Source organism: Salvia hispanica, chromosome 6 (assembly GCF_023119035.1).
Source record: "Salvia hispanica cultivar TCC Black 2014 chromosome 6, UniMelb_Shisp_WGS_1.0, whole genome shotgun sequence".
Classification (NCBI taxonomy): Eukaryota; Viridiplantae; Streptophyta; class Magnoliopsida; order Lamiales; family Lamiaceae; genus Salvia; species Salvia hispanica.
Window position 1 is genome coordinate 5695323 of NC_062970.1, and position 10665 is coordinate 5705987.

At 35.2% G+C, this 10665-nt stretch overlaps 2 protein-coding genes across 2 annotated transcripts; both read left to right on the forward strand.

The window, feature by feature from the left end:
• The first annotated feature begins 543 nt into the window (after positions 1–543).
• LOC125194548 lies at positions 544–1458 on the forward strand. The gene is made up of 2 exons (XM_048092807.1): positions 544–1117; positions 1220–1458. The coding sequence occupies exons 1-2, from the start codon at positions 544–546 to the stop codon at positions 1456–1458; spliced, it is 813 nt and encodes a 270-aa protein (XP_047948764.1).
• A 4121-nt stretch (positions 1459–5579) lies between these two features.
• Positions 5580–6801, forward strand: LOC125192513 (late embryogenesis abundant protein 1). The gene is made up of 3 exons (XM_048090111.1): positions 5580–5678; positions 6012–6146; positions 6485–6801. Exons 1-3 carry the CDS (start codon positions 5634–5636, stop codon positions 6566–6568), a joined length of 264 nt encoding a protein of 87 aa, XP_047946068.1. The 5' UTR covers positions 5580–5633; the 3' UTR covers positions 6569–6801.
• Positions 6802–10665: the final 3864 nt, after the last annotated feature.

Sequence of the window (10665 nt, forward strand, 5' to 3'; positions counted from 1 at the left end):
TGATTATTTTTATAACTTTTTCTTGATTAAAAAGTTATGCCCACCCAAATTACTAATCAAATTGGACAGTTGTTATAAAAACATCTAGTTCCCCGTGATTGTTGATTTTTCTAAGTGTTTGATGAGTGCACATAACACAAATTCCACGTGATTTGACATGAATTATCAATTACGTAAGGGCATCCACTATAAGGGCGGCGCGCCGGCCGCCCCGGAGGCGGCTTAGCCGCGGCGGTCTATAAGGGAGGAGGCGTCCGCCCCCAGGGCGGAGGGGCATTCGCCGCGTTTGCGGCGAGGACGGGCCGATGGAGAGAGAAGCGCGGCGGCCACCGCGCCTATCTATTGTGCGGCAGTCGCCGGTTTTAATTTTTTTTTTTTTTGTTTTTTTTTTAAAAATTTTGAATTTATAATGGTTTTTTTATAAATATTCCTCCCATTTTCATCTTCTCTCCACACACATACATCTTCACACCCATTTCACTTTCTATCCAATTTTTCTATCTCTAAAAACTTTTCGATTATGGATGATTTGTGGAATCAAGCATGGGATTCTTTGATTCAAGAGGTGCAGAGGGAGGCCGACGAGGAGGCGGCGGCGCCGCGATCCCTCGTGAGATTCGTCATCGTCGGACAATCCCACGAGACCATGTCGGAGCGGCTGAGCGGCTTATGGCCGACTACTTTAGCGCTGACCCTCGTTACCCGGCTGAGATTTTTCGTCGGCGTTTCAGAATGTCACGACCGCTCTTTACCCATATAGCGACGACATTGGCGGACCGGTTCGAGTGCTTCACGCTCCGGAGTGATTGCACTGGCCGGATCGGGCTGTCTACTTTGCAGAAATGCACCTCTGCAATTAGGCAGCTTGCCTATGCCGGACCGGCTGATATGTTCGACGAATACCTACAGATGGGTGAGACGACTAGTCTAAATGTGCTCCGGCAATTTTGTAAGGGCATTCGGGAAGTTTTTGGTCCGGAGTTCCTACGAAAGCCAACCCCTGATGAGTGCCAGAGACTGCTAGATATGCACGGTGCGGTGCACAATTTCCCAGGCATGATGGGCAACATTGATTGCATGCATTGGGAGTGGAAAAACTGCCCAGTGGCGTGGAAAGGCTAGTTCACTACCGGTTTCAAGCAGAAACATTCGTCGATGATCCTCGAAGCCGTTGCTGACTACCGTTTGCGGATCTGACATGCGTATTTCGGTGTTGCAGGTTCGAACAACGACATCAACGTTCTGCAGTCGTCACCTATCTTCAATGATGAGTGCCGAGGAGAGGGTCTAGAGATCAGTTTTGTAGCAAATGGCACGCAGTATCGCAGGGGATACTATTTGGCAGATGGAATATACCCTCGTTGGCCCGTATTCGTCAAAACACTTCGCCAACCGGCTGGAGCGAAGAGACAATATTTTGCGCGAAAACAAGAGGCCGCTAGGAAAGATGTTGAGTGAGCTTTTGGTGTGCTCCAAGCGCGATGGGCCATTCTACGCTGCCCGGCACGAGTTTGGCACGAAGATGATGTCGCGAATATTATGGTAGCATGTATCATATTGCACAATATGATAATAGAAGATGAAGGATTTGCTGCAGAACATTGGGCGCCGGAAGATGGTGCAAGTACAAGTCACGGCGTTGCCTCCGCGCCGATACAGATGGGTGTACCACGTAGTAATGAATATCTGATCCAACGTTTCGCTGATATACGCAGGAGCACAACACATGACCAACTCCAGGTCGATTTGATTGAAGAGGTCTGGGCACGTAAGGGAGGCGGCGTAGCGTGAAAAACATGTGTGATTTTCCGTAGATCAAATTTTCGTTATAATTTTCCCCTCACTTTAATCCGACGAAAATTTAGTTTTCAATTTTAATTTTATTGCACTAGCCGTTTTTCTCTAATTATTTATAGTCCGATAATTTTAATTGTAATTGAATTAAAATATACAACAAATAAAATAAAGTGAAATTTGTCCACCGAAAAGTGTCCACTATTGCTGCAGACACTTTTTACAAATAAAATGGGGCTATGGACAAAAAAAAAAGTTGTCCACCAAAAAGTGTCCACCTACAGTGGATGCTCTAACAAACTGCATTTTAATAATTTCAGTTCAATTACTAAACTTGAGTATGTTTACAATTATAGGATAATTATTGGTTGAATTCAAAAGGATAAATATGAATAAAAATAGTCATTTTAGCTTAAGGTAATTAGTTCACGACTAAGAAATTCAGTGGTTGTGAATTATGGTCAAAATAGATTACTTAGTAGTATATGATTACAAGTTTAGTGGTTGTGAATTATAAGCAAAATATGACGAGTTCAAAGGCTTCGCAGGTGTGTATTGTATATTTGCAATTGTATGTAAAACAAGGTCAATTTCAAAACTAAAAAACTTTGTACATAAATTGTAAAAGTGCCTATTTTATCTTTATACATATCTTTTTTACAGTAACAATTAAAATGGCTATTTTATGGAGTAGTTTATTTGGTTATTATAAAGAACTGATCACTATTTAAACTGAAGCTTAAATGAGGATACGTTGAACATGTCCTAACAAGATTGGTTGGGTGAATGTAATCGAAGCCATAAATATCAAAATTGGACTAGTATTCTAGTAACAACAAAAATTGGAAAATGGAGAAAAAAGGTCTTTATATTAATTTTCTCAACTGAAAATAATGTAGAAACAAATTAAATGCAGATTGTCATGCATGATATGGACCATCATTTTATTGCTTTGCTTTTGTTTCTGATTCACATGACGCTGCTGAAACTCTGTGATTGATATCCACGCACTTTATTTTGTGTCTCAACTCTTGAGCCAATCAATTTAAATTTAAAAAGAAAATATAAAGAACAAATACAAAGAAATGAACGATGTAATGTTGCCTCTTGTCACTTTTTAACTTGTGGACCATAATATATTGAAATTTCTTTCGATAATTTTGTGATAACTCATTTTTAGATGGGAGATTTTCGGATATGTAAAAACTAAAAATCATGGGAGATATTTCTCGAATATTCGGTGGTATCCAGAATATTTGCGAAAATTTTCTTTTTATCTTAACGTGATAAGATAATGACATAAAATAAATTAACTCGTTAGTGTCCAACTTAACTAATATTGCGTTTATATATATGCTGTAATAATGTCTCCACACAAAAATAATTCTGATTTTTTTTAAAAATTTCTAGTATATTATGAATCTATGATGTCCTATAGGTTTACTTATGTGTGACACCAGTTACATAATTAATTTGACAACTCTAAAGTAGAGGATTTTTTTTATTGTGGGATGGTGGCACTAGAGAGTTCGACAGTTAAGATAAAGAAAAACTATCTCTGGATTAAATATATATAAACCAACCACTGTTAAAAAAATATTCATCCATAATTAATTTTAATCATTTAACAGAGTTAAGATAGGATTCTAAGATTAAAAAAACAACTAGTTTCATGCCCTATTTACGATTTAAAGAAATACTAACTGTGATTTTGTTATAAATAGAGCAATTCATGATACAAAAAATTTGGCTATTTTATTTTTATCCTTTTGTTTTATGGTTATTTTTCACAAAATGAAAATGATTATTTTAAGATATTAGCTTTTATTTTATTTACACAAAGTGGCTAATTTTTGTATATCATCAGTATGATCAGTGTGCATGTATCTTGGTTCCACTAAATTAATGGTTCCATTGTGCTCCTTTTTCTTATATCCAATGACACCTGATTAATTAAAATATTAAACATAATTATGAACAATTGTTGTGGTATTGCTTATTTAATTTTTTCTTAAATTTTAGTTAGTAATTTAGTGGTAACTGTATATATTTGCAAGCATACGTGACTGCAACTATTGGAATAACACGTAGAACAACATTTAATATAGATGATCTCATTTGTTTCTAGTGTGATTGGATACAATCTTTTGATGTGAATTGATTTTATAGGTTGATAGATCTACCAATTTAGGTATTGCATAAATCCAATTTGAATTTTGTTTGATATGTGACGTGCTTGGCTAGATATATGTTGTTGTAGCAATATATGTTGTTTGAAACCAAAATTGATAAAGAAAAGTTAACTCTATGGTCCTGTTTGTCTGATAAAATTTTGTCTATGTGCAATTAAATTAATTTATGAATTTGAAATTTATGTATTTATTGAATTTTTTTTGTCTAACAAATAAAATAGTAACAAGTATCCTAAAAACAAAGAAATGGTGCAATAAGACTTTTATTCGATGTATAGATACTTTTTCCTAGTTTCATAATTCTTACATATATATATTTAGATATTTCTTACTATTATTTCCATTTTTATTAAAAAAATATAAACTATATATAATAATAATAGTTATTATTATGCCATCAATTAATAACTTATTAACAAAATTTTAGTAATATAATTTTTAAATTACGAATCATACTTTAGTACTATTATTATAATATCATCACTTAATAACTTGTAAATCGTAATATCATTTTTCAAAATTATAGATATATTTTTTGTAGTAGTGTCTTGTTATTATTATTATTATTATTATTATTATTATTATTATTAGTATTAGTATTAGTATTAGTATTAGTATTAGTTAACTGAATTTTAAAAAATCAATATAAATTCATGAGCATAATAGTTTTTTCTTGATATTTAAATCATACTTACAAAATAAGTAATTTATCACGAATCAAATTCTCAGCAATCATACTCCACAATAATATTGCTCTCCTGATAAACAATGGACCATAATTGATTTTCAAGTTTTAAGAAATTAAGTTATTGAAGTAGTAGTAATTTTTTAAGGAATTAAATTAAAGTAAAAAATAATCTAGTGATTCTCGTAGACCATCTTTATTATTTACTAACAACCTAGTCTCCCTCTATCCTAATTTCTAATAATTGAAAAAAATTAATTTAAAATGGTCCTCTTTTTCAATTTTATATGCCTTCATTTTGATAAATAAATACCAATTAAATTAAAAGAAATAAAGCAAATATTTTTGTACCTAAATAGGTTTTTAACGATTTGATGTAGCAACATAATAAAAATACTTTTAAAACACATATAAAGCTCAGATTTCCAATTGTTTAAAAAATCAACTTCAAAACAACACAATTTTGAATTCATATGACTTCAAAAGGTTCACTTCTGCACATTCTTTAAGTTTAAACTGCACATCAAATTCACGTTGATCCTACTTAATTAATTTTGTCGAATGAAAGATTTGCATGAGAACTTTTAATGCTCCTAGTTAATCAAAGTAAAAAATGTAGTAGTTTTAACTAGTATTTTATGTTTATGCTACCAAAATCAATGCAACTTCATACGTGTAATTATTAGGAAAACATTAAATAAAACAACACAACTAAATACAGTATATATAGATCGATGCTTTGTGAGTGAAAGTAAAAGAAAAAAAAAATAGAAGTGGCAAAGCACGTGTCTAGAACAACAATTCACTGATCACCAACAATGATAAAATACACATACACCACTGATATTCCTACTTCAATTAGCATAATGCACCACTATAAATACCCATTAATCTCAACATTATTAATCATCAAATTCAAAAGTTCTTCCACTACAAAGTTAATTCTCCCCAATTCTATCAACATGTCGAGCCAATTCAACGCCGGACAGAACCGTGCCCATGCTCAGGTATTTATTTTACATCATAAATACTGCCTCTATTCCTGAAAATTTGTCCCATTTTTCCATTTTCGTCCGTTCCCAAAAATTTGTCTCATTTCACTTTTATCATTTTTAATAGTGAACCGCATATTCCACTAACTCATTTCAATTAACATTTTATTATAAAACTAATGGAGTATATAAAAGTAGGACCCACAATCTACTAACTTTTTCAAAGTGAGATAAATTTTGGAGGACGGAGGTAGTAATTGTAATTTTTTTTCTATAAATGATCACATTTTTATAGTAGTATCAAATTTATAAATAATTTAATTGTGAGTAAAATAAATATTGGGGCAGGCTGCAACTGAGCAGTTTGTGGACGCGGCCAAGGATACAGCGAGCAGGGCCCACGATCAGGCCCATGATGCCCTTGGACACTCCCAAGGCCAGGCCCAACGAAGCAAGGAGGACAATGCTACATTTCTTCAGCAGGTTATATTAATTTCTCATTTCATTTTCTTTTCCTTATTAGATACTCCCTCCGTTCCATAGTAAATTAGTAATGGAGGCGAAACTTTTCGGCACATGTTAGGTGAGTAAGTAAAAGGAGAATAAAGTGTAAAATGAAAAAGGTAGAGAGATGAAGAGAGAAAAAAGTAACTGAGAGTAAAGTAGATGTGGAAAAATGTGTTGACTTTTACTATAAAAGGAAATGACTTTATTACTATGGAACGTACCAAAATGGCAAAATGACTCTATTACTATGGAACGGAGGAAGTAGTGATTTTTAGGTATATATTTGAATTTATTTATTTTAATTATATTTGCAGACTGCTGAGTCAGCAGCCAACATGGCTCAGGGAGCACTTGATGGTGTTAAGAACACCCTTGGCATGGGAGAGCAGAGGAAGTGAAGTGAAGTGAATAAGGCCTAATAATTTCTTGATTTTCAAGAATAAAAAATGTAGTAATTTTTTTTAATTTTTTTTTTGTTTTAGTGAATATTTATTTTGGTTTAGGTTTGCCTTGGGAATTTGTTCATGAAGATCGTAAATTCCCGAGATGTGAAATAAGTATTTGTATATAAGGTTTTTGAACCCATTCTTACTACGGTTGGGTTGTAATAAAATTATTATTTTGATTTTAAGATTTTGTTTTTGAAGTTTAAGGTTTTCTTTTCTTTCTATTAATTACGTTGCGAATATGATATTTTTGTATGAAAATAAAATTATTGCCGTTGTGAGTAGTCTGAAATTTATTGACTTACGACGTTTAAAATATATGTTTGTAAGAATACAATATGTAGATATTCAACAATCATGTTTGTGACATTATTCAGCTAAATTATAAAATTGGCTTAGTTTTAAAATAATACTGTAAAAAACCATAAAGGTTCTTAGAATATCCTAAATTTCCAAAGTGTCGTTGGAATTTGGAAACCAGAAATGTGGGTCAGAATATGTATCACATCGCAAAATATTATCTAAAATTTGTTGATTATATAAAAAGAACATCTATGTTAAAGTTTTATTTTATTTGAAAACAAATGAAACTAACATAAAGTTTTTACAAAAATGATCGAATTAAATCCAAACTATTTATATGATTGCTTTTATCATCATCCTTATTGAAGCAAATAAAGCAATATTTTGGACAGAGTTTTAGCTTATGACAATTCGCTTTTTTTTTTTTTTCTGGTTTCTAAATTTATTTTATAGGTCAATCACCAAGTGAAGACGAAGGACATTGCTATAAAGGACAAACAACTGGCATGGAGAAACATGGCCCCTCCATGAGCACAACTATATGTTTGGTTCTTGCTTCTAATCAATACAAGGAAAGGCTTTTCAAGTATGGAACTCGAGGGACTGAAGATGATAAATGTACATTTTGCAAGAATGAAAGTGAGACCCTTAATCATCTCCCTTTCAAGTGTAAGTTCTCCACCATCTTAAGGTGCAATTGTTGCTCCTAATGGGATGTGTCTTATTGCTCCCAAAACCAAGCGAATGAAAGTTTCCTCTTGCGCAGTGGGATCCCATTCAAAAGGTTTGATATGAAGTTGTAAATGTCAACATTCTATATCACTACATGGTCAATTTGGAATATTCAAAGTATGATAATCTTTGTTGTAATTATGATGTCATAATTTTTTTTAAAAAATTCAAAATTTCAAAAAATAAAATAAAATTCAAACGGTCGAATTTTTTTTTAAAAAAATTCTTTTATTATTCTATAAATACTCTCATCCTCTTCCATTCTCCATTCTACACACAAACACTACACTCATCTATTCTTCTCTCAAATATCTTATCTCTTTTCTCTCCAATTTTTGAAAAAATGTCCGGCGATGGAAACTCCCGCGGTGGCGGCGGGTTCGACTTGAACTCGTTTGGCGATTGGGCGAGCATGTACATTTTGGGTACTCCCGGTTCGTCGCCGGGCACCCAAGGCTCGACGACTCCGCCGGCGTACCAAACACCACATTTTGATGTGGATGCATACTATCGTCCCTCCCCCCAGAGGTACGGGCAATCACCGGGATTATCCCAAATTCCAGAGAATTTTCCGGATAAACACACTTTGGAATACCGGCCGATAGGTGGAGGCTCCGCCAGGATCGGCGTCAATGCCGAGGAGGAAGAGGAGGAAGAGGGTGACCACGAGATTGTGGGGGACGGCGGCCGTCATCCATACAGCCAAAAGGAGACGTTGGCTCTGTACGACGCTTGGATCACCGTCTCGTACGATCCTGTCGTCGGGAATCAATAAACCAACTTGTGTTTCTGGAAAAAAGTCACCGAAGTTTACAACGCAAGAAGGCCGAAGAAGACCTTTGCCCGCAACGTGAAGATGCTCCGCGGTCATTGGGACCGATGCAACAAAGATGTTAAAAATTTTTGCGCGATATACATGGCAGAAGAGGCGAATTACCAAAGCGGAGCCAGTGGAGCCGACATTCTGAGAGCGGCGTTGCGGGTCTTTAAAGACGACGTCGGTAAAGATTTCAAGCATGTCGATGTTTGGTCGCAAGTCCACCACCTTGAAAGGTGGGCTGGCGGTGTCCAGTCGGGCGCGGGCCCGAAATGCACGAAGCACACAGCGCGTGGCCAATACTCGTCTAGTGATGGCGGCGAAGGCAACACCTCACGTGAGGGCACGACAACCGATGATGCAGGGGGGTCTTCTTCCGGTTCATGACGTTGGCCTTGACCAAGGCGGCGAAGGCGGCTAGAGGGAGGGGGAGAGGGGGGGCAATCAAGCCAGGGCGGGCTCGGGCTCGGGCTCCGACATGGGCTCGAACACCCTTATGTCCATGTACCTGCTCGCCACGATGGCTGACACTTAAAAAATGAGTCCTCCCCAATGTGAAGCCCATATGGACGGAATTGAGCATATGAAAGCTCAACTTGGTATTCGGTCTCGAGGGATGATTCGCCGGCGGAGTAGTTTTTATATTTAATTTAGAGTATTTTAATTATGTATTTTTAATTTTTTAGGATTTTAATTATGTATTTTTTTATTTTTTAGGCCTTTAAATTGTAATTTTTATTTTATTTAATGAAGTGTGTTTTTATTAATTGAATTTGTTGGAAATAAAAATATAAAATGAAATTGAATGAATAGTTAGGAGTCGTTTGGTTTTTATGTTTGGTGTAGCCCATGTTCGGGCTTCTAGATGGGCAGAGGTCAAGATTCGTATACAAAATTGATGTTTGGTTGCAATGTTGAATTTGTAGGCCCATCTTACACTTGTGTTTGGTTTTTTTGTTTAATAGAGATAGTTAACATGTGGTGACTATTCTACCCCTAAGGTTGCTTGTTAATTTCGATTTGCACATATGATATATGCGCCGCGCCTCTTTCTTATTTCCATTCCCGCACTTTTTTTTTCACTCACTTGAGCGCTGCCTTCTTCACAACGGCGTTGCCTGACCTAGTCCACAATCGTTCTTGTAATACCTCGATTTCAATCCAGGTAATTTTACAACATTCACTATCGGTGATCGTATTTGACGAGTATTTGATTATGAGTTTGTGTTTGTGGCGAAGTTGCGTGTCTGAATAGTCCCTTAAATGCTAGTTTCCCGTGTTGATTTGCACTCAAAATGCGTTTGATGGTATCTTGCTGTGTTTCTTTTATTTGTTGGGAAAGTGGGTATAAAATGCGTATGGGATTTATCTTGTTGTAGTTCTTAGGGCTGTCGAAACGGGTAACGGGTATCGGGTAATTTCCTACCCGACCCGATACCCGTCGGGTATTGGATATCCGCTACCCGCTAAAATCGGGTTCGGGATCGGGGTCGGGTATTTAGAATGGTTGATTGTCGGGTATCGGGTATACCCGATACCCGACCGGGTAATACCCGATTACCCGATAATTACCCGATTAGCATTTAGTATAGCCTACTAATTTATCTAACACTCCCCAAAACCAACAATCACTCCATGTTCGATGTGGGACGACAACAACAAATGACAAGCAATCTGAAAATAGTTCTACACTACAGTATGTCATACTCAATCAATATTATATTGTGATTAAAACTTAAAAGTTGTTTTTTTTTTTATCAAAAGTGGGAGCAAAAATGGTTCTGCACTATGTTCAATCAATATTATATTGTGATTAAAACTTAAAAGTTGATATTTTTATTTATCAAAAGTGGAGCATAAATGGTACTGCATTATGATTATTGCAGCAAATAAAACTATAACTTTGCAAGAAAAGTTAGTGCTTGATGGGGGTTATATTGCAAAAACATATACTGCTCAATATTCCTCAAAGAAATCTTTGAAATATATATTTTAAATGACGAAACATCATTAGTCATAGAAAATAAAAGATATGAATCAGTTGTATTAGAAATGATTCCACAATGTATAATTGTTCTATGTAAATGCTTCAAATCAACATCTTCATGGTTGTATCTCTTCAACCTTTTGATTTAATCCCAGAAAAAAGTGATTTGGTTTGCAGTGAATGAATAAATTTACAACATCTTATAGCAAA